Source organism: Acanthaster planci, linkage group LG01 (genome assembly GCF_054643075.1).
Source record: "Acanthaster planci isolate LZ-2023a linkage group LG01, COTS_SCS, whole genome shotgun sequence".
NCBI lineage: Eukaryota > Metazoa > Echinodermata > Asteroidea > Valvatida > Acanthasteridae > Acanthaster > Acanthaster planci.
Window position 1 is genome coordinate 9,725,712 of NC_141777.1, and position 24,217 is coordinate 9,749,928.

Genomic DNA, 24,217 nt, shown 5'->3' on the forward strand with positions numbered 1-24,217 from the left:
ACGGGGTGGGGGCAACGGGAATCTGTGGGGGACACGTACCCCCCCCCGTGGCTAAGCCACTGTGTACCAGACCAATAACGATTCCCAATTTCCTATCGCGGTACAATCTGAACAATTCCAAGGTCACATTGTATGCTGAACACAGGGCTTGCTGCAGTGCCCAACAAATCCGGTCTGTAGGTTTCACTTCAGTTAGCAATATCAATACATGCCAGTGATTTTTGTTATTGTGGCCTTCGTTCTTTGAGAAAGCCGGGTTAAAGTAATTCATGACGGGGGCCTCCAGAGGACATAACTAACATTCGCCGCGGCAACACGCTGGCAATTTACCCATCGATAGTGGGTAAGGGCGAATTCAGAACCGATTTTTCCCCCTTTTTTAGGGGGGGGGGAGACCAAACTTGTTTGGGGCTGCCGAAAATGTGATTTTTTTTTCATGTAATGGTTCTCGGTCTTTCTGAGGCGTGAGGCTACATTCGGACTTTTATACCCTTTTGGAGGGAAGTGAAATGAAGGAAACCAGAAAATAATCGCATCCCTCTCAATGTTTTTCAAACTAAACACTTGGCTGGGGAGGAAATGGCCCCTACTGGATTTGCCCTTCATACTTGGCACTTGAAAACATGTAGACTGATTACATTTCAAAAATCTCAAAAGGAACGTTCCACCTTTGTCCCAGTCGTTACGCCACTGGTGCCACTACTCTTACGACCCCCTCCCAGTCCTAAGACAGGATTAACCCTTACGAACATTGAGAGGGGAATCCATATCATTCAAAATATCAAAATTTCCCAGTATTTGAGTGTCATTTCATCATTTCTGTAAAACAAATACAGCTTGGAATAACTAGAAATTTTAGATTCCATGTTTCGACTTACCATTTCCTTTTTAATCGGTAAAGGCAGTGGTGCTACAATCCACTTGTTAGGATTTGATTGAATCGATTTGATTAAATCTGGGGGCCTCTGTGGGGTAAAACCCAAATAATCAAACGAGTATGGATATGACTATTACCATTATACGGAAACACTGTGTCTTTTCTCGGCCGCAGTCCATATAGGGTCCTGGAAAACCACAAAGCAACGTTTGCAACGAAGTCTATGATACCATACGAGCCACACACAACATTGGGAACCAATCTTGTTCAAGTTGAGTACCCAAAATAGACAGAACTATCGATTTGTTACCTCTCCGTCCTTTTCCTTATCCATATTGCAATAAAATGGTATACGTCCATGTCACACACCGGCGGTGCTTGTCGCCGACGGGAGGATGTCGTGTTGGGCCGGCGATAGCGTGGCAGCGAGAGTGGCAGTGAACGTGGAGTTGTCGACGCGGTGTTATTTGATTACCGGTGGATACTGACAAAATCCTGTCCCGGACTGGAGTGTTTTCTGTTCATTTCAACGGAGAGTGGCGGCTATGCGTTACCTGACTCCCCGGCACAGACAACGGCTCTTGCTGGTTGTTGGTGCCGCGTTCATCGTCAGTGTGTTTGTGTTGATGACCCTAGATCCGGATACTACCACAGATATACCGGTAAGACACGAATTTCAAAGTATGTATGATGGCAGGATTTACCCCATTGCATCCAGTTGCCTTTTTGGTCGGGGCAGAACATGAATCTGTTGGTTCAAACAGTATTAGATTTCAGAATTTAGAATCTAGGGTACGTCGAATATATAAATCTATTGTTGTCTTTCTATTAATTTTCCTATCACCGTCAATGTTTGCCACCATTAATATGCAATATTCACTTTTTATCGAAATCTTGTCTAGTCAACTCTTAGTTTCTGAGCTGTAATATCTGTTTCTGGAGACAGCAATTTATTGACAATGCAATTATGGTATTATCTGACTGAAATAAATTGGGTCTTTAAAAGTTTACAAATTGGGGCTGTGTGCTTCATAAAGTGGTTCCTTTCCCACTGGAGTGGAGGAACTTGTTTTGAATTTCTTGGGTTGTGGTTTTAAGTCCTGTCAACTTGCCAAATGTACTAAGCCGTCCTCCAAATTTTAGTAGGGTAAAAAAAATGCGCCATTTTATGGTTACCATAACCTTTCCTCCTGACCCAAATTCCTGCACTGTTCCAGCACTGACCGGATCACATCCACTGTCCACTTTCCTCCAGAGTTCATCCACATTACTACACCCCAGTCCGCTCCAAACAACTGGAGGATATGCCCCTCGAGTACATTCTGATATCGACTGGTTCCTTCTCAACGCCATCCCCCCAAATCGCTTCCTCTTAAAACTCAGTACCTTGCCTCAAAGTTCAATCGGTCCTGAGCAGACTTCAGAAACAACGTGATTGACTCTCAGAGGTCTTCCGCTCCTACGTTTTGTTGGTTACTTTAGCTTCAGACTTTGAGTTTGTGACGAAGTTCTATGAGTTAAGACTCTCCATCTCAACGCAGCCCAATTTCTTGCGGCAAATACATCAAATTGTGTAATTTAATAAAGATGAAGATTGAAGTATTTTCTCCCAGAGTTGTACGTTCGAGTCAGTTGACTCAAACTCGACTTGTTATTTTTGTGACTCCTGACTTGAAAGTATCAGTTTTTGACTTGTGACTTGACTTGGACTTGCGTTCTGGCGGTGACGTCATCCAATCAGCCTGGCTGGGAGCGCGAACGGCCAAAAGGGAATTTTTGTCGGCGGGGAAACGCAGGATCTTTTCACTCATTTTGGGGTCACAGTAAACATTAAATTTACGATGTTTTTGAAATGGTTACATATTTATTGTTATTTTAAAATACTTCAAGTGAACTAAATGTTTTCTATTTCTGTTACCCTTTAAGTTTAGAGAAAATTTGACAGGGACTATGCTTCCGATTCAAAAAGGCCGACTTAATAAAGCCAATGTTTTTCTCTTTTTTTCACTGGTATAACCCAAAAATCAAGTCTAGCGCCTGAATCCTGAAGCGCCTGCTTTGATACAGGTATTTCCAAGACGGCCCTGCGCGCCGCCTAGTCTTCCATCGACTCCCTTGTTCTACTGTCCAATTAATAACTTCCGTCCATTAAGTGGTCATGTCAACACTGTCAACCTTCGCAAAGGACACACGAGATGCAGTGAGAGCCCCGCCGTCTAGAACACACGCGTTTTATGGCTCCATTACTCCATTGAAAATCCTTTGTAATAACCGAGACGTCATTATATTAGGGCAGTGCTATTCAAAACACCATTAAGGGGGCTCTTTGGCAAATAACGGCCTTGTAAATTAAGAGCTATCCAAACTGAAACGTTGTGAACTCATATTAGAACTGAACCAACGCTTAAGTCGTTTAAATACAGAGACGAGGCCAAGACACATGCAGACAGAAAACCAGAGAAATTTACACATGTACATCATGAAACGAACACGGCTGTTGAATGTCTGTATGCGTTTAAATTTTTTGAAGTGTAGGCCTACCAATTTTCATATAAAGCTGGACGAGACTTACATTTGGTTATTAAATCATCCATATCGTTTTACCTAAATTCCATTTGTAGGTCTTGAAAAATGGCATTCCATAAAAATGAATCCGGGCAATTTCTCGAAACAGGATTTGCTATCTTATAAAGCTGATCTGGGCACATCGTCGTTTAGACGGGCATGTCCTGCGCGCAGCATGTTTAGGTTGGTGGACGGTTGCATCATTCTGAGAAAACAGAAAAAACGAGGGGAACCCTCGCTTGTGTTCGTAAGTGGATAAACCCTTGTGCATGCCAAGCATTGCGTGTAGCCATTGTTTGGCATGCAAGACGGTTTATCCACTTCGAACACAGGGCGAGGGTTCCCCTCGTTTTCTCTGTTTTCTCAGAATGACACAATCTACATTTAGCATGTTCAGAATTTGCATCTTGGCATGAACAGAAAAAAGTCTTTTTAGGTTGTTATAGTTGAGCTCTGAAGACAACCGACACTGCGTTCGATTTGGATGCTTCCATATTTATTTGAAGAGATAAAATCAGAGAAAACATGTTTTCCTTTGAGTTGCTCTTCAAACCTCAGTGTTCTCAGAAGTTCATGTACATGCAGCACAACTTCGGCACTAAATTTTCGACTGCTATGGGTCTCGAGTTTGACTAAGAGAGGGTGTTTTTTTTTTAGCAACGGAGGCTCTGTTGGTAAGAAGTGCACTTCGCTGGTTCACAAATGACTTCGAAATGTTCGTGTCAAGGTCGCATATCTACCAACTCCGGACCAACATGGCTCTTTTCAACCAATGAGGGGCGCTTCTGCTCTAGGCGGATACTGTAACCGTCTTCCAACGTTTGTGTGGCTGTGACTTTTTAAAGATTTAATTTATGTAATCATTAAGTACAATATTATTTCCTCAACGCGGCTGCCAACTCTATTAAACTGGCAGGAAAACCTGTACAAACTATAAATAACATGTTGGCAAATATTATAACAAGTTTCCATTCAAAATCAGTTTCATTGATGCTGCGAAGCTCCGATTTCTATGTTACTTACAGTTCCGTCAAGAGAAAGAATAGAAAGTATGTGTGGATTAATCCACAGTGAAACCAAAACTGAATACGATTCCACGTTAAGACATTAACTCCGCATTTATTTCCAAGGGATTTTAAAAACGAAACCAAGCGGCACCAGTATATGCAACTGTGAGAGAATCAATCCTGCCTTGATTTCATATAGGCCTACTTCAGTTTCAGACAGTCATGTAATGATACGAAGGGCTTATTTGAATCAAAATAACGACCACGAAAAAGGAATATCTTTCAGAACACTATTCGCTACGGTGACTGAAAGGAAAGTTTGAGTAAGAAATTGAAATTGACATAATATGGAAATAACGCACATTGAGATAAAAATCCTGCGTGTCTAGGGATTCTCAATTTTGACCATTATATCGATTTACTAATGACAGCGGGAATTTAGCCTAAGACGGTGGCAATGGAGTCTTGGATGCCTTTAAACTAAACTGAAAGCGAATGGGATGTTCGGGATCAACTTACGCTGGTTTGGAACCGTGTCAAATCTGCATTGGTCGGGGTGCATGGTGATGCAAACAAACGATTTTGGATGTAGTTGGATGGGAAACCTGCATTAACATTGTTTGGCAGCGTCGCGATCGCGTCAAGTTATGTCAGTGGATCCGTCCTAGTTACAGAAGGGAATACTTTTGTAACAGTGTGGTTGAATACCTCATGAGTGGGCTTTGACGACATCTTGACGGGATTATTTTGATGGCTCTCTGGTTTTGTTTTCTGCTTGTTTCAAGTATGTCAGAATCAGCAGAATCCCGTTATTTTTCGTTTAAATTATTTTGACAAGTGTAGAGACAAAAATGCGAAGGTCCTGACCGAAACGGGCGTAAATCCCGGGACATGCGGGTATATATACCCCACTTTTTGACCAGGGAGGTGAGTTGTTGAATCTTCCCCCACTTTTTTTGGGGGGGGGGGTGAAAAAATCAAAGTTAAATTGTGAAAATTTTTCGGACCTCCCAACAACCAACATGTATTGAATAGCATTCAAAGGGGCAAAACAATTTTTAAAACGCCTTAGTGATGTCAGGTTCTTCAGGTGTGCAAGACATGTTGAAAATGTACATCTGTATCATGGATATCGGCACGAAGTGTCATGTGGTGTCAGCACCAGTTTTCAAGTGTCCATGGCCGGGTCAGTCCTCACCCCACTCCCACAATCCCCATCCCTTGGCACAGATTTACGCCACTGCTAACCAGCTGTGTGTGCACACAATAATTCTGAGACTGTACAGCAAGTACTTAGACAAGGCCAAGTGACTATTCGAAAATCAGATTTTAAACACGGCACCAGCTATATTATTATTCGTCTGTTTCTTTTTATATGGATATTGTTCGGTGTTCTTTCAACACCTCATGGTGTTGATAAGACACCAACACATCACAGTACTGATTCAACACACTACACTGCAATATTAATTCAACACACCACTAATTCAGCACACTACAGTATTAATTTAAAACACCATAGTCTTTATTCAACACCTAAAGTTTTCATTTAACACTGAGTGTTTTATTTTTATTTAAAGCCATACAAAGATAATTCAACCCCGCACATACTGGTGGGAATTCAACAACACAGTTTTCTTTTGCAGTGAATTAGTGCTGCCTTCAGAACTTAAACAATACAGTAACTTAAAAGATGAACTTTAGAATCCATCTAAAGAAATGGAAAAATACAACGAAGAAAGGTGGTAAGACGCTGAGAAAACCCGAGTTATAATGCATAATAGAATAGCTTAAAAATTGATAATACTGCTGAAAAGAATGATTAATACATAAAGTGTGGTAATTATACGGGCACATAGGGCGTAAAAAAAAACTACATTCACGCGTATTTCATTTTGGTGTCTTCTACGAGCGACAAGTTGTCGGTCTACCTATTGCTACGCGAGCCAGTCATGGGCTATTGGTTCGTGCAGACGCCAGCCGTGACCTCTTTGGAGACAGAAATTAGCATAATTGCTTCAGAGTAAGATCATAGTTTTTTTATACACGTTTGTGCACGACATAAAACACGTACTGGGTATATTCTGCTCCTTATCAAAGGGCGAGGGGATAGCAAATTCCCTATTATGAAAACAAGAAAGAACAGGGTTGCAAAGCATTTTGGTATAGCTTAATTATTGGTATAGCTGGCAAATAAATTAAATGTAATTAGAGGCTAAAATATCACAGCCTATCAGCGTTTTTGGATAGTGCACGTTGGGTAGAAGCGAATATCGTGTTATAAAAAGGCGCCAATCTGACAATCGTGGTGCATATCATTACGTAGACAGCATAGCTGTTAAACAGCGACGGCTGGGTGACGGCGTGAAGGGCAAATTTCTTTGCCATTATTATTGTGTAAGAGTGAGTGTCTAAGTTCATTTATTGAAAAGCGGTCTTGTTTTTGTATGATTTGCCTGTATAAAGATCGCTGGCAGTTCGGCAACAGCGATTAATTGACGGTGTCAGTCGTTTCGTTTATTATAAACACCAGCGTAACGCTTTGCTCGTGCCGCCATTCACTGTATGTGAAGTGTGTCAATTCATGAATTGTGTGATAGTGTACTCCCTCGGCCAAGAAGGTATTGCGGACGTCTGCTGGCAAATGTATGGATAACATTTTTGTCACCCAAACTATAGTTTTTTTGTTACTTCTTGCTTCTGTAACTTATGACGGCTGTTGTTTAGTTCATTTACCGTAAAGCTGCAAAGGAGAAAACAAAGCAGCGAAATGGCCCGGAATCAGTGGGCAATGTACATCACGTGGGGCACTGAAACTGATCCCACGCCACCTGATAAGCCAGTTTTCCATGCTACAATGTGCTTGAGATTAACAGCTCGGCTAAATTTGCCTCCCGGCAAGAAATGATACCATAAATTACTGGTGCGGTGTGATTCCGAGGAGTTTAAGTTCCTCTCAGAAATACTGAAAGTTCCCTTGTCGTCTCTCGCAAATTAGAGGCATGAATATATTTGTACATCACTTTTTCACGACCATGTTACATTCTGATTCATTTAGAAAGAGGAGCTGTGTGACAGCAAAGAAGGCGCGATACAGGGGTAAATCTGTAACATGCACAGTACAGGGAGGTGAAAGTTGGATATTGGGGTGATTGAAAGGGAGAGTGCCCTGCCATGGGGCTCCTTGGAAAATTCCGTAATACACAATGCTCCTTTTTCATCATGAAGCAACTTGAGACCAAATTTAGGAACTTTGAGTCAAGCTTTGTCCCACATCGGCTGAACATGGCAAAGTCTTAGCATGATTTATGCATTAATGCGATACTGTGATCCTTATGAGCAAACAAATAATATATGTTGGGCAATGACATCTCCTTGTAGCCCGTTCGAGCAGCCTAGTTGCTACGACCGACTGATTTCGAGTTTTACAGTGAGCTAGTTAAAGATACCGGTACTCTGTAATGTTTTACCTAACAGAAAATCCGCTTTCCTATCGCAACACCCGAACAGCATTCTTTTAATTTGTGTTAATTACTATTACCAAAAATGGGTCACTTGGGAGACATTCCCATAGGGACGTGCACAAAATTTTTCAAACTTTACCGTCCCATAATTCAATATTCCCTGATCCGATCTTAACCAAACTTTGCCTGTTTTCCTTTCAGACTCTAATCTATCATCTCTCAAAATGTGGACGATAAAAATTTTCCTCCTTTTGGTAGTTGGAGCATTAGGGAGACATTGAAATGTCTCCCTAATGACCTTATGACCGATGTCTCCCGAATGTTGAAAAATTTACAACAAAATGTCTCCCAAGTGACCTATTTGGAAATATTACATTAACCCTTTCATTAACAATGTTGTGAGAGCATCGACAAAAAATAACAGCGAATTGCCAACTGTTTTCCCTCTCGACGTTGGATCATGATGGTTGATATATGCAACTGTCATTTTTATAGTAACATACTTTCTGCTTCCGGCTACCTGCACATTTTGTTTTTTCTTTTTAAAATTTCGTACACAATATCAGTCCTTTGTCTACGCATCGATTATATGTTTTACGCGCCGGCTGTGTCGGCTACTGCCGGAAGGTCGTTGATGATGCACGCGGCTCTCCCTTGAACCTTCAACAATACTTTTCGCTCGTATTGATTCTTCTTGCATAACGTTCAACCACAGGAGGTGCTGCAAAAAATACCAACATGTACGTTCGTCCTTGAGGGCGCCAGTGAAAACTTTCCAGAATATTGCATTATGTGAGCTGTCGGTTATGCACGCAGAGAATCGTATAAAGACGCCTTTCCGTGTGTAGGCCCTACTTTTTTTTGTTTTTTTTTGTTTTTGGGTGCGTTGCGTACACGATGGGTTCACGCGTTTACACTCTCACGGACACAGAAATCACCTCCATTAACATTAAATTAAAAACAACCATTTGGAAACCAGGCTTAACACACGTGTGCTTTACGTTCGGTCGTGAAAATCTTCCCGGGAGCGATTTTGACGGATACGCAACGCCTGGCGCAAGTGTTGACGGGAAAGGCGCCTTCATGGAGACCCAGAAAAGACATCATGGAAAGTTTAATTAAAAAATTTTGCGTACACGATGGCTATCATGTACGAACGCGGCACTTATCACTTTCTTCAACGTAACGATAGTTTCAAGTGTGTAGGTAGGTACACAATTCTGAGGTTTATGTACCCTGGCCCCCTGTATGCGGTGGTTCCGACGGCCTCCCCTGTTCGCTTTACATTCCGATATATATGACTAATCAGAGTGATGACTAGTAAGATGGATGAAGGTAATGTGTTGTAACAATGTAAGAAAATCTGGCCCCAGCAGGTATCCGCCTTGAGCAGACGCACCCCGTCATCGGTTGAAAAGAGTAATGTTGGTCGGGAGTTCCTATTTTGTTGTTAGCGATGCATCCATAATGGGTGCATTTCATAGTCGTTTGTAAACCAGCGAAGTGTAGTTCCGACCAAAGGAGCCTGCGTTGCTAGGAAAATTGCGCCCTCTCTTGGTCCAGCTCGGGGCTTTGTAATAGGAAAGAGTACCGGTACACACACTTTGTGTCAATTTCTTGAAAGCAAAATTATTGTTCTAAGTAGTTGCATTGCCTCGGACCCCTCCTCGCCCAGACCCAAGGTGAACACAACCTCGACACACAACTGACAGAGAACAATGAGGGTATTGTGTACATTGTAAAATTGTAGGCAATTTATAATGACATGTTCAGGCTCAGCTTGCATGATAAATAACGAAGTTGACGTTTTTACTCATATCACTATTTCTCCCATGCCTTGTCTTTTTTTTAGTTTTCCTTTTTTGACGAATGCCACAGGCCTTGAAACCCCGACCCTCCGCTAAATTAGTGGGCCAGAAATTTAACGCAAAGGATATAGATCCCTTGCAAGTAGATAATTGAACGGAAAGTCGAGAAACGCGAGCGAGCTCAATGGCTGGGGGGGGGGAGTTGATCTACCAAGGGTTTAAGGTTGACTCTACCGGGTGGGGGTCTGCTGCTTGTTGACACTAACTGATCAGATGGCTACTTGTTCAAACGAGAACGAGAATTTTTTTGGTCACTGTTTTCTTTGTGTAGGCTAAATACAAAAAAGTTGTCAAAATCGGTTGTTAATTCGAGTGAAACATCGATGAATGGTATTCGTTACATCGACTAGGCCTATATGAATTCTAGCAATGGCCACAACATAATCCATTTTGCCACGAAAGTCACGTTTGGGATCATTGTTCTTTGCCGTATATTGATTGACTTCAGGGTATGCAGTAATTAAGCATACACTTTTAAAACGTTAGCAAAAATCGGTGGTTGAATCGTTAGTTAAGAAACATTTTGGAAAACTTTGCTCAGAATTGTAGAATTAGATATTTTGACGTCAGGGAAGATCGTCAGCCTCAAATTGCCTGATCTTTAATGTGTAAATAATGATTAAGGAGATTTCAAGGAGAAGACATTATGCGAGCAGCTAAACTTGTTATTGGTTCCAAATTTATATCCGTTTTTGTTGTGTAAAAATTAGGGGCCTAGAGAGCTGCACGGACACGGCATCGATGTCCCCAACCACCAGCCGCAGTCGCGAGCGTCGGTCATCAGTCTGCCCGTCCTCAACAAGAAGCAGCTGGGGAACTACGAGTCCCGGATTCCGCCACCGGAGCGAGATGGGCCCGGTGAGTTCGGCCGTGCTGTGAAGGTGGAACTGGGGGAGGGCTCCAAGTACCGCAAGAGCATTAGGGAGTTCGGCTTCAACGTGGAACTAAGCGACGAGATCTCGCTGGACCGGGTTGTGCCTGACATCAGAGACCCAGAGTAGGCTGATTGACTTTTTGTTAAAGTGAAAAAAGATGTGGTGAGGTTACACTGGAATTCACGATGACATTTCCCCAACCGCAACTTTCTCTCCATTTTAGGCTTTTGTAGTTTCATGAAGTTCATTCGTGCGAGTTGAGAGCGCCAGCTTAATGCAGCTCCCATTTTCTTCTTTATACACAAACTCTCAAATTTCTTTGCTGTGTAATTGACTAAAGTCAAATGTGTATTTAATTATGTATTGACTTTTTTTAAATTCAATGTAATACACAAGAGAAACCTAAATAAACGACCTGAGTGGGAACAAAGCTCTCAAATTGTCTAGTATAAAGCGAAACGTCGATGAATTTCATTTGGTTTTGGTATTATAACGTTCAAAAATAAATGCGAAACCCAAGTTGAAACCGAAACTTACAAGAAAACAGTCATTTGGAAAATTTCAGTTTCGTATGTACCAGTCGACAGCCTTGATCCCGTTTCTAACCATCAACTCTGATTGGCTGCCTGGCGGGTTGACATAAAACTTGCAGTCGCATGATATCAAAATGTTCATACGTTGTGGCCAGGATCTGGCAAATCGAAAATATACTAAAACTGCAGGCGCCCATCACCGCACTTGCAAACACCGTCCCAAAAGGACTTGTGAAGCAACAGTGACCTGAATTCAGATTGTAACAAGTCACTAATGTTTAGTCATTGTAACCTAGTGACCCAAGTCGGGTCGAGTCATTGTAACGTAATGACGAGGGTCGAGTCAAGTCATTAGGCCCAAAAGTCAATTCGAGTCGCCAATATTGGAACACAATACGATTATTAAAAAAAAATTCACCTCTTGGTTTCTGAATGTGGTTGCATCATATCTTACCTTTGATGACGATAACACATGACATAAACATTATAAACCGGCACCGTAAGTCGTTGCAAGTATTTTGTCACAATGAAGTTTGCGTCCCCTCGAGTTATTGCTTGCAGTGCGTGCAGTGACTCGAGTCTAGTCGAGTCATGTACCCGTCGGGACTCGAGTCTAGTCGACCTTCCAAAAAAAATCAGGATTCGAGTCGGACTCGAGTCGAATCATTGACTCGAGTCATTACCACTCTGCCTAAGGCTGCATCCGAATCTGTTGTCTAGAGCTAGGTCTAGGTCTTCGCTCCATTGGAATGTGTGGAGACGCGCAGACAATAGACCTAGCCGTAGCTCTGGAAGCCCGTTTCGGACACGGCCTAATTTTTTTTGGTGCCATCACGATTCCATCATTGCAGATGCAAGTACTGGCACTACCCGGAGAAGCTGCCAAATGCTAGCGTGGTGATCGCCTTCTCCAACGAGGGATTCTCCACCCTCATGCGGACGGTTCACAGCGTCATCAACACATCACCGCCGAACCTTCTTGCCGAAGTAGTCATGGTGGACGATATGAGTGACAAAGGTAGAGTCGGGGGTCGGGGCTGCGTACACATTGGCGATGTCATTGGCGAAGAAGCCAGAGAAAAAGGAGAAAGTTTAATACATTTTATATTATGTTTTAGTATCAGGATTCGGTTAATGCAACTCTTGAACTTTGATGAAGTCTGTGATATCATGTTCTTTGTAGAGCATCTGGGTAAGAAGCTTGAGGACTACACCAAGAGAGATCGCTTCCAGGGAAAAGTGCGGCTCGTCCGTAATACTAAGCGAGAGGGCCTGGCTAGATCGAGAACAAACGGAGCCATGGCCGCCAGGGGGCAAGTCGTCGTGTTCCTGGACGCTCATTGCGAATGTAGCGTCAACTGGTTGCCGCCCCTGCTGGCTGAAATCGCGTATAGCAGGTAATTTGACAACCCATGGCATTAAGAGATAAAAATTTAAGCATCATTCTTTTCCTATAGCAGAAAACAAGGGTATTGTTTTCTGTGGTGCTGGTGCTCCTAAAAGGTGCATGAACCAAAAACTGGACGGGTTCGTCGGCCGTTTAAATTCAATCACAGCATGCACAGGCCGCGTCCGAATCACTTGGCCGCACCTTGAAATTACACACGACTCCATGGGATGTGGCAAGTATATCTGTAACTTTGGACACGGCCTCGGTTTAATCTGTGACTTAAGCTCATCTCGGTCTCCTAATTTTGGCTTCGCTTCATAGGTTTAATATTTCTAAGGAAGAAAATGGAGCTGGATTAATTCAAAGAGTGGGGGGGGGGACGGCTAAATTCAACTAAGGTCCCCATAAACACGAGCGTTACCATTGTTGTATAACTTATTTCGTGTGTATGTTTGTACTGCATGCGGTGATGAATAAGTGACCATTTTTCTAGGTTAAATGCTTAGGCAGCCATATACATAGTCGGATCGATATAACAGATCTGTTTAAGATTTGTATTTGAACCCAACCGAATGTAATATATGCATCGCCTGCCCCAGGTCTGGACTAACTGGACCGTAGGCTCTTGGTACCGGTGTTACCAATTTCATAGCGCCAGTAAGCGCTGGACCTTCGTATTTTGTGTTGATGCTTAGCTGACTAAACTAGCTGTAGTTTGAAGCTTTCACAAATTGTAAACTTCAAAGAGAGGACAAAGTTATAAAATCTTCTTGTGGTTCAGGGCATATTTTGTGATTTATCCTTAAAATCCATAGCCCACCCCCCTCGATTTTGGGCCTGAGCCCTTGGCACAATACCTATGACTATACCCAGCCCTGGCTGGCCAGTATCTTTAATTTTTTGAGTTATGTTTCTCCAGGACTACCGTAGTTTGTCCAACCGTTGACGTCATCAAAGCGGAGGATTTGTCATATTCTCCCCAGGGTGAACTGGCACGAGGCGCGTTTGACTGGGCCTTCTGGTACAAGAGAATTCCCGTCGACTACAGCGACACCATGAAGCGGATCGGAATGAAGTACGGCAGCCAGGCTTACGAGTGAGTTTCACAAATGTCAAAGTCTGATTAAAGACAAAATATATTGTTATAAAAAACAGTTGCCGATTTCGCCTAATAACCTGTTCTTAATACATATTCTAGGTATAAGACTGTGCATGTCATTGACTCTCATTGACTCTCTACGGGTAAAAATGTCGCACCCTATGAACCGCCGAAACGCATGCTTTATTGCTATCTATAGGCAAGTAATGATGGCGCAGCCCACAAGTCAATAACAAAACTTCAACTGTGATAATATTCACTTGTAATTATGTAGCTGTTTTCCCTTAGCATGATGTTTGATTGGCATGTCGTACCGTACCGACGCGGAATAGCAGCAATTCTCATTCCATGAAAACCTTCCTGGATTCTTTCACTTGTTCTAGTTTATCAGCCCTATGGGACTGTTTACACTGAGAGCGGACAAATCGCACCAGAGAGCAACAGACTTTCGTGTTCAGAAAATCGAGTGATTTCTCGCTGGGCATGACCACAGAAAGGACGCACTTGCACGGCTGATCGCGTCGTTACCGTGCGACATGTAGCTTTCCGTCAACACTTTCTGTTTTATCGCGCGTCCGTGTAAATTTGGCCCTTGAAATGTCTAATCCGAAGGAAGTGGCTCTCGCTGGTGATAACTCAGGGCCTTTTCCTTCCCAGAATTGTGTGGATGAATCTCTTGATCCGGGGATGAATCTCTTGATGCGGTGATAAATCCAACCAACAATATTAGGGTCAACACCCATTCCGTCTGATCACGTACCACTTGCAGGGACTGTGCGTTCGTTTGTTCACCGGATGATCTTTATAAACGACTGACTCCAAAGCCATGATGTAAATGAACGATCAGTAGAAAACTTCACAAAGTCTATTGTAATCTGAAAACGTGCTCACACCTTCCCTGAAGAGTTTGGTTTGAATATTCTTCACATTAGACTCTTTAAAAATCATTCAAATTTGTGTATTAGTTGTTAGATGAGTTATATTCTGATGCACTCAAACTTTCGAAAACAAGCAACACACCACAGTGTTGGGCACGATTTCATTACTTCTGGATAAGATTTAGTTGTAACTGAATGCAAAGATCTCGTCGACGACCCTATCGTTAATTCTTTCCAAATCTCGTTAAACCTCGTCAAACCCTCGAGGTTTATTAAACCTCGTTGATCCACGTCAAAACTCAGAATTCACCGTAAGGTATAAAACTAAAACATTATTGTGCTTTTCCATTCAATCTGTTTGCCATGTAGCGCCCCTGCCATGGCCGGCGGTCTGTTCGCGATGGACCGGTCTTACTTCATCGAGCTGGGGACCTACGACCCTGGACTGTTTATATGGGGTGGAGAAAACTTCGAGATATCGTTCAAAGTAAGTCTTGAGTCCAGGGGAGGTGCATTTGTTGAGGGGGCCCTAAAACTCCTCATGTAATTTTTAATGATATTTCTGGGGGGTGAGGCTAAACCTTTGGGCTTTTTGCACACTTTTATAGTAGAAAGAAAAATAAACAACATTTATTTATTAAACTTAACTTTCTCACGTTATTTTTCAAACAATTTGGCCCCTTTTAATGTGGGTTGCCCTGTTGATTTCTGGATTCAGTTATGCTCATTTGACTCCTTTTCGATTAATAATTTCACACAATTCGCATATCGAATTGGCCCAAGTTGTATTGTTTGGAAATCGGGGTAAGCTTTTATGCCATGCAAAAATTCTGGACTGACGTTATCTAGATCTGGATGTGCGGCGGTCGGCTGAAGTTCGTCCCGTGCTCCAGGGTAGGCCATATTTACCGGCGTGGAGTCCCGTACAAGTACCCTGTTGTCAATGGGGAAGTCAGCATAGTGGACCGGGTGAGTGATCGGTTGCTGACATTTTACTCGTTCAAGGATTACCGCACACTACAAAAAAAGTGGTGGATACACCACTCCAAAAATGTCTTTACTTTTTTCTGTCTAGAATTTCATGCGCGTGGCTGAGGTTTGGTTGGACGAGTACAAAGAGCACTTCTACACTTTTAAGCCGAGGCTACGGGGGAAGTCCTGTGGGGACATCAGCGAGCAGGTGGCGTTTAGGCGGAAGCACTGCCCAAAGTCGTTCAAGTGGTTCATGGAGAATGTGGCCTTCGATTCCCTGGAGCTGTTCCCGACGCCACCTCCAAATCGCGCCTGGGGTGAGGTAGGCTTAATTAAAAAACTTAAACCACGCGACGAGAGGTTTGCTTTTGGAAAGAGAGGTACTACCGCTGAAGTTTCATCGTTCGTTATAGACCTTAATCACTGAGCAGCCAGTGTTGCTCACCTACATTCAAAGCAATGTAACCAAACTCAGGTTTAGAGGAAAACTAGTATGTTCCCTTTTGTCAATAAGTGCAATTAAGTTGGATTGTCATTGCCAATGGTCTATACGGGGAAAAAGACAAATATGGCAGCATCCTGACAAAGGTCTATTGTGACTTGAAATTTGAGCAAGTCGTAGAAGTTCGCGAGTTATTGAGACGTTTGACTGCCTGAAAACAGAACCAAACTTGAAATAATGCTACATCTGATAATGTAGTAACCAACGGATAACACAATCACCAACCGCTATCACAGATTGCACGAAACTGTTTCACCAGCTGATAGGCCTAATGTATCACATGTCGAAAAATAATGTATTTACAAAGACAATCTTATCAATAGCGTATCATCTGTCAACAGATAACATACCAGTTGACAAAGTACTAAAAAATCGACTGGTAATGGGGCTTTGGCCATGGGGGACAGGTATGTAAAAAATAAAGATACTTTTGTCGGATAATATATAAATCAAGAGAATTTACGCTGATAAACATTTCATGCTCGAGCCAGTTAATGAACCCCACGTGACGATGGTTCGGGCCGGTCAGGATAATGAACCAGTAAGAGGCTTGATAAGAAAAGATGTTATTTTGTTCATAATGCAATTTGTTCTATTTCAAATTCCTTTTTATTTCATTCTTGAGGTTACTGTGCGCAGCAAAACAGTAATAACAAATGAATAAATAATTTACGAGAATAATGCAAGCGAAAAGCAGATTGCCCAGATATAGGGGCCTAATGTCATGTACAGTCGATTCTCGTTATACGGAATCGGCTATAACGAAATTCCGGTTATAGCAAACACACACGCCGCGGTCCCGGCCCAAATATGCACATTTCTATGGGGGTGGATTAGAAGAAAATCTGTACAAAATTGCAATGTACAAAATTCGTGTTACAACGAAACGTTGCCAAAGAAGGCATGATGGAAATGCGGCGACCAGTCTATCGTATATGTACGTATTCCAACCCCAAGGATCGTATACGTTGCACTACCTCGTAGGCCTATACGAATGCTCTACAGTTGCTAGTCAAATAATCACTGCCGTTACAAAATTTCTGCAAGTTCATTCACAGAAATTGATCTCATGTCTATGTTTGTATTTTCTGTGTTCATGAATTAAATTTGAAGTTGTATTGCTCATACTGGAAGCGAACGCGCTTCCACAAAATTTTCTGCTGAAGCACATGAGATTTACCGCCCGCCCCTCCAGATGCATCATGTACGCTTTCAAAGCGATATACGGACATAGTTTGCCAGTTTAGTTTCCTGTCGTCATGACTAGCGTAGTGCACGATTGAAAAATTGGTGATTTTTTTTACACTGCACAGTGGTTTAAAATCGTACCTGACCCGGACATCAGAGAATACAGTCGAAATACTTCGACATACATTTATTATAACAATTACAAAGGTATTTGGAAGTTATTTAGAGTCTGCCGGGTACTCAAGTTAGACGAAGGAATGTGTTTGCGAGATGCGATATGGAAAATGCTCGCCAAAATCTTCCGTCGTGAGTAAACGACAGCGCCCTCTGTTGACAAGGTTTTCTGAAGAAATGTCTCTCGCGCGCCACAATTTGCTTCGTGGATGTTTCACGCATTACAAACGGATGGTCACCTTATTTGATATTAAAAAAAATGGCAAAATGTATTTCATCACAAAATAAGGAAAAATCGTGGCAAAACAAGAACAAAACAGACTTTTGTGTTCTCTGAGCTGTTCTTACAGAAGTGTAAGTTTATTGCTGTATCTTGTTCTCTGTTTCGCTGAGTGGTCTCTAAGTGAAATAATAGGGTCATTCCAGGAAGTTGAGACACGCTTTGTGACGGTGTCCCTTGTTACATTCACAACCCTTACAACCTGTTCACCACAGAGTTAACTCATATTACTCTGCAAGGATAAAGCACACCCTGCAAGAACCTTGCAAAATTTATATCAATGTCAATTTCGAATCCACATGCTGGAAAAAAGTTTAAGGTTGCGGATGTAACAAGGAACACCGTCACAAAGTGTGTCTCATCTTCGTGGAATGACCCAATAGCAAGAGTAACAAGGTACGTTGATTATTTTAATTTCTTTCAAACCGAGTAGGCCCACGTAAATAAATATCGCTGTGATGTTTCCTCCAGGTGATCTTTTCTCCAGGAAACAATCTATAAAATGTTACCTGTCAGAGTAGGTTATCTAGATGAGGAATGAATTAAAAAGTTCGTCTTCGATGTGGACTCCGAAATCTGTCATTTTCTTGGGGCAGGAGCGAACATGATGATCCCCGTCACAGTATGTACAGTTGTTGATGTAACGAAAGGAGCGCACTACTGGGTCGGATTTCAGCCATAAACGATGAAAAAGTCAGTCAAATTATCTTCTTGGGTCGTTTTCCGAGACAATTTCTCTCTTAAAACGAAGCTGATTCCTGTCTAGCTGTAGCGACGATGTTGAACGCGCGATAGCGATCCCGTGCAATGTGTTGTACGAATGTCGGCACCATCTTGTTTTAACGCCGAAAAGAAAACAGCTGTTGTTGGCGCATGCACATTTAAAATGGCCCTGATGATGTTCCGAGTTGGGACGTTTAAATTGAATTAGACACGGCAGAAATTCGACGTTTGAAGCCGTGCCGCTCTTCTGCCGTTAAAAGCGGCAAGACTTGTCGAACTTACGGCAAAAACCCGGCAGTTGCTTCAAACGTCGATTTTTTACCGTGTCTAATTCAAATTTTGGGTCATTATTTGAATTAGACACGGCAGAAGTTCGACCTTTGAAGCGGGCATTAGAGGAACGTGAACATTTGGTTCAGTTCCAAGTTTGCAGTTGCGCAGAATGGCAGGCCAAAGAGTCCTTTTTTTCTGTGGTATCAATTGCGTATGGTTGTTTACACCTCTCATGCTACCTCTTCTCCAGTTCCACTTGAAGGGAACCAGTCTATGCCTGGACACCATGGGCAGACAGACGACCACCCAACTACTGGGAGCCAGCAACTGCCATGGTTACGGCGGGAACCAGGAGTTCCGTCTGGGTACCAACGGCCAGATCCAGTTTGACGAGTACTGCGTCGTACCGTCTTGGGACCAGACCAAGGTCAGCATGGTGAGGTGCCGAGAGAGCCACCGAAAAGTTCCCGATCGAGACCACTGGAGCTTCAGCGAGGTATGTCTGAACTCAGGCCCAGTGCATGTAGTGTCCGATTTGACTTAGCTGCTGTAAGGAAATCAGTGGCGTAGCCACGGGGGGGGGGGACACGTGCCCCCCATTCCCAGTGCCCCCCCCACAAATTCCAAGTGCCCCAGGTTCCCCCCACTAAAAAACGGATGAATGGATATTGAACAAGGCTAACAAAAGCTCGCCCCCAAAAGCAAAACCACTGAAAGCTGGTTCCCCGAGAAAAATCCTAGCTACGCAACTGAAGGAAATATCGTGTCTCCGCGGAGGCCACGTTGCCAGTAAAGTCCCGCGAAAGCGAACATAAACGCGAATTTGTGACGGCAGATCGCATTGCGAATTCGCAAAAGTTGAACACATTTCAGATCGAGTGAAATTTTGCTACAAGTTTTTCTTGACGTCAAATACGGGCGATTCACAATAGTGCGCCTCCAGGAGTTTGGCAAATCACAACGCGCGAAATCTGTCGACCCTTTCCAAACGCGCACCGCGTCGACAGATTTTGCGCATCGTGGTTGACCAACTCGTTGCAAACTCTTGGAGGCGCACTCTTGGGAAACGCCCGTATAAATTCGCTTTGCCTTCATATTTCTGCTGATGTATGAACCGTCCTTTACTCAGATATAAGATATTTACATACCGTTTGTCGTCAGGACAATCGGGTTATCTATCTAGCATCAGCAAAGTCTCCGGACAGCTTTTGGTTATACCAGTTTCTGTGTAAACATCCAGTATCAATTTCAGAAAAGTAACTAACATTAATTTAACAGTTGCTGACTACCGTAACGTGGGACATTTTCTTTTATATTGGAGAGATAGCCGAACAAAAGATAAAACGTTTTGGCATGCTTTGCAAGGACCGGTATCGTGATCAGCTTTTGTAACTTCACCCTCATGCGGTCGCTGACAGAAAGGCATTTTGTACAGCAATAACCTTCCCCGCCACTATGCCTCCCATCTCAAGGGAACCGTACTGTTTTTCGATATCGATCTTTATCCACAGGAGGCTGGTCAAATTCGCCTCAAAAGGAGCAACTTATGCATGGAAGTTGTAGATAAGAAAGAGGTCCGTTTACGAGACTGCAACCCTGACAGTGCAGAACAAAAATTTGAAGTCAGGCAGGTTCGATGACCGATCTCTGGGACGTAGGCCTGTAATAATTTGTGTTCGAATAGACCTAGTCTACACAACGAGGACCTCAGAGAAGAAGAGTAGAAGAGAAGAAGAGAACGCCGTCGGATGGAACAAGAGAAATAAACTCGGGGAAATCAGCGGTGTGCCTCTTAAAGGGAAAGCTTCAGGTTACAAACCGGAAAAGACAGAATCAGAATTTCGGTATTTTTGCTCTCGCGTTTTAAGATTTGTTACTGGTAACAACAAAATCAGTGCCTTTTTGAAATTCCTACATACTTGTACTCGAAAAATAATGACGTCTTATTGTGTGAGCCCCGTCCTGGACCACGAGAGGGTGCAATTTTCCTAGCAACGCAGACTCCCTTGGCGGGAACTGCACTTCGCTGGTTCACAAACAACTATGAATGCACATGTTACTATCGCATCACTACCAACAAAATGACTACTCTCCATTTATCTGGCTGTTTTCAACGGATGAGGGATGCTTCTGGTGAAGGCGGAAACCTTCCTGTATCACATTCAATTTAGGGAGAAGTTTGCAATTTTTAAGCGACAAAATTGTAGGCTAGCCTACGTGTCACATCAGTATTCCACAAGAGTGCCTTAAAAATTCATACAAACTTATTGAAATGCACTCTGTTTACCAATTATGATGACGTTACACTGATATCACACTAGTCTTGGCCCAAGACGCCAGTGGTCGGTATTTGTCGCCCTCGCACAATTAGTTTTTACTTACTCTCACTCTGGCACACAGTCTAATTATGAGTCGTTAGGGGGCGCACTATGCACGGTGTCCGCTATCAAGCTCTAACGTCTTGAGACTAATATCACACATGCGCCGCATTCTGGAATACACCATGGGAGTACATCGGTAGATGATTGTCAAGTCAAACACATGCGATTTGACTTTAATTAGACGGAGTATTACTTGAAGTCTAGAAAAAGGTTCAACGTTTTATATTTTTTACAAGCGCATTATTAGCCGTTTCCGGTCGTGCCCCTAGAATGCAGCACTGTGTGACGTCTCTAAGCCCTGGATTTAGTTAGGTACAGTTTTGAAAACTGAACAAAAATCTTGCTTATCTTAGTTGTCACAGTTTGTATTTATACAGAATTTCTACTTAACATTTTTAGTAAGAGAGAGTTATGATGATCTCTAATCTTTGAATATTTTTTCTTTAGGTTTTGATCTTTATGTTGAACACTGTAATAAAGCAAGGGGGACATTGGCAAAAGACAGAATATTAGACACAAGGCAATTTTCTTTTCACTGAAAACGTCCGTGGCCCGACTGGTTGATGTACGTAAAAAATACAGATAGACTGCGGGGAATTAATTTTTAGATTTCTTGCCCTGCCCGACGTGTATTTGAACATTGTATGCTCAGTGTATGCCGTCGAAAGGCTTGTGAATAAAAGCCTTCGGGGGCCTACACTGAGTATAGAGTGTTCAAATACACGTCGGGAGGAGAAAATTAATTTACATCTCCCTGGCGCAAATCCATTTAGTATCGTACGTAATAAAAGTTACCCTGAAATTTTGTGTGTGTGTGACGCCGCTTAAACTTGAGGTGCACAGCGCACGACGAGGGTGGATTGATGTAAAGGTCCAGAAACCTCAGGCTCTTGGACCTGAAATTTTTTTGGGGGGGTTACCTTGACGTATGAAATGTGTCCGCTTTCCCCCTTATTTCACATCGATGAATTCTGTGAATACATCGCTGATTGACTCGATTGATAAGTGTCGCTGATATTGATTCAGCTGGAATCGATCCGGCAGGGTTGGGCAGGTTTACCAGGAATCGACCTACAGATCAGCGTGGGGTTTCATGCAACGCTTCGTTGAACTCTTCCTCCTTTGTTCGCTTTGTGGGTTTCCTGTGTCTGGAGACTCTGGACACGAACTTAACTGATCGATTTCTTTTCAAACTGCTTCATTCAGTCCTGACAGATTGTGGGCCTTCCACGATACGCCTGCCAATCCTTGCTCATTTTCATCCACGGCAACTGTGTCTAAATGCGTTACATATAGAGTTAGATTTACACGTTGTGTAACTATTCAAAATTATAGCAGTTCTGTAACCGTTTTTTTTTTAATTTGCCGGTAAACGAACACGATTCCTCTCGCTCAGCGTATTGAGTTTAATATTTGACATTTTGTTTACAAAATCTTACATGATTTACTGATTTGTTGATGGTTTCACAACTTAGTCACACGCCTAAAAATATATGATCTGAATGATTATGGAAGCCGTGCCTTTTTTGTATCAGCACCACATTGCCTGTGGAATAAACTGCCACATTATATTCGTAATTCAGTGTCACTTTCCACTTCTAAGGCAGCCTTGAAAACACATTTTTATCGACAGGCTTTTACTTGATTGTTCTTTAATCCTGTGTGTTAAGTGTGACTTATGTTTTACCATTCTTGATTCGTTGTACTCTCATGTGCCTTGAGGTAGTTTTTCCTCCTTATGGATCACTGATACATTTTATATTCTTAATTTGTTAATTATGTGGTATTTTATGGAATCCTATTTCCTGTTGTTTTAATCTGTAAAGCGCATTGTGATTTTGTGCCTTTGGATTTATTAATGTAATGCCTTATATAAGAAATAAATTATTATTATTATCAAAACACGTCGCTGAATAAATCTTATGCCCGAGTAATCTTGTGCACCCGTGTTGTTGGGCTGGAGTTGATATTTCTCGGTCTTTGAAAGATTTGTTTTTATTTAAATTTCAAATACTTCTCTAAAGAAGTCTTATGCCTGCAGAAAAATAGGCAGGTGCGTTGGTAGGGTAAGTTTGGATGGGAGAAACAAGTAATTTTCCATAATTGGTTGTGTTAGAACACTCTTGATTTCATTTCGAAAGTCTTCCCAAACAAGTACATTGCATGCCTCTTCGACCAGTAGGGTTGCGTAATTTGTTGAATGTGCAGTGCCGTAGTAGTTATGGAGTCAAATCAGATTTGTCTGTGAGCCTCGAGCTGCACGAAGAGACGACTGCGATATCCACGCGTTACGGTCGCATCGCAAACAACGAAATGAACACTCCTGACCAATATGGATCTTTCCAGGGGGTAAGAGGATGCTTCTGCTCGAGGCGCCGCAGGGGGGAACCGAAATTAAATTTTCGGTAGGGGCCAAGCATTTCAGATGTACTGTACGTAACTTTTATTGTCTATCTGCAGAGTGATGCTAAGTTTCGGGGAGAGGAATTGAAACAGTAATTGTCCTCTCATTGTATTTTAAAAGATATTTAAAAGAATGCCCCCAACCCCTTATTCGCTCATGCTAAGCTAAAAATACAAGGGGAAACTTGCACAAAGTGGCAAAATTTCCCCTCAGACGACAAGTAGTACTTTGAAAGTTACACTGCCTGTTCAGAATGTCCGCAAATGTTATGTTTGCCAAAATTTGAAGTGATGCGACATGATCCACTCTGCGCTGGTGCTGTCAAATTAAAAATTCCAATCTTTGCAGGAATAGTAAATAATTTTCAGCGACACTCGGCTCGAGACTGATATCTCACGCTGACCAAATGCCACGGAGAGAGCCCATCATTTTCCTCAGATAAAAGTTCCCTCTTTGCTCCCCACGATCCATGGCCAGCATTCGCCGCTGAAAAAGCTATAACCATGCAACAAGGGCTGCCGCCCACCGGTATAGAGTGGTCTAGAAAAGCCCATCCGTTACGAATTAACCAGCTTTTACACGGCTGTCATTAAATGGGGCTGGATAACCCGCGTGGACATTAACTGATTACCAAGTACTAAAAATAGCAACGTAATGGTCGCCGCACTGAATTTTAATAAAAGGGTCGACCAACCGACAAACCAGGAAAATCCGACGGCAAATTAGATTGGTCGAGATTATTCACGAAAGACTTCGCTGAGCTC

General features: G+C 42.6%; 1 protein-coding gene across 1 annotated transcript; it reads left to right on the forward strand.

Moving 5' to 3' along the window:
• The first annotated feature begins 62 nt into the window (after positions 1-62).
• On the forward strand, positions 63-22,985 carry LOC147800311 (putative N-acetylgalactosaminyltransferase 7). Its single transcript, XM_087144512.1, has 10 exons — positions 63-1,539; positions 10,492-10,778; positions 12,041-12,207; positions 12,373-12,586; positions 13,499-13,675; positions 14,926-15,043; positions 15,406-15,525; positions 15,632-15,850; positions 18,919-19,164; positions 20,180-22,985. Exons 1-10 carry the CDS (start codon positions 1,423-1,425, stop codon positions 20,306-20,308), a joined length of 1,794 nt encoding a protein of 597 aa, XP_087000638.1. The 5' UTR covers positions 63-1,422; the 3' UTR covers positions 20,309-22,985.
• Positions 22,986-24,217: the final 1,232 nt, after the last annotated feature.

Coding starts and splice junctions, on each gene's coding strand:
- LOC147800311 (XM_087144512.1), top strand. CDS start 1,423: ATGCGTTACCTGACTCCCCGGCACAGACAACGGCTCTTGCTGGTTGTT. Junction 12,587..13,498: donor GCTGAAATCGCGTATAGCAG/GTAATTTGACAA, acceptor ATGTTTCTCCAG/GACTACCGTAGTTTGTCCAA. Junction 15,526..15,631: donor AAGTCAGCATAGTGGACCGG/GTGAGTGATCGG, acceptor TTTTCTGTCTAG/AATTTCATGCGCGTGGCTGA.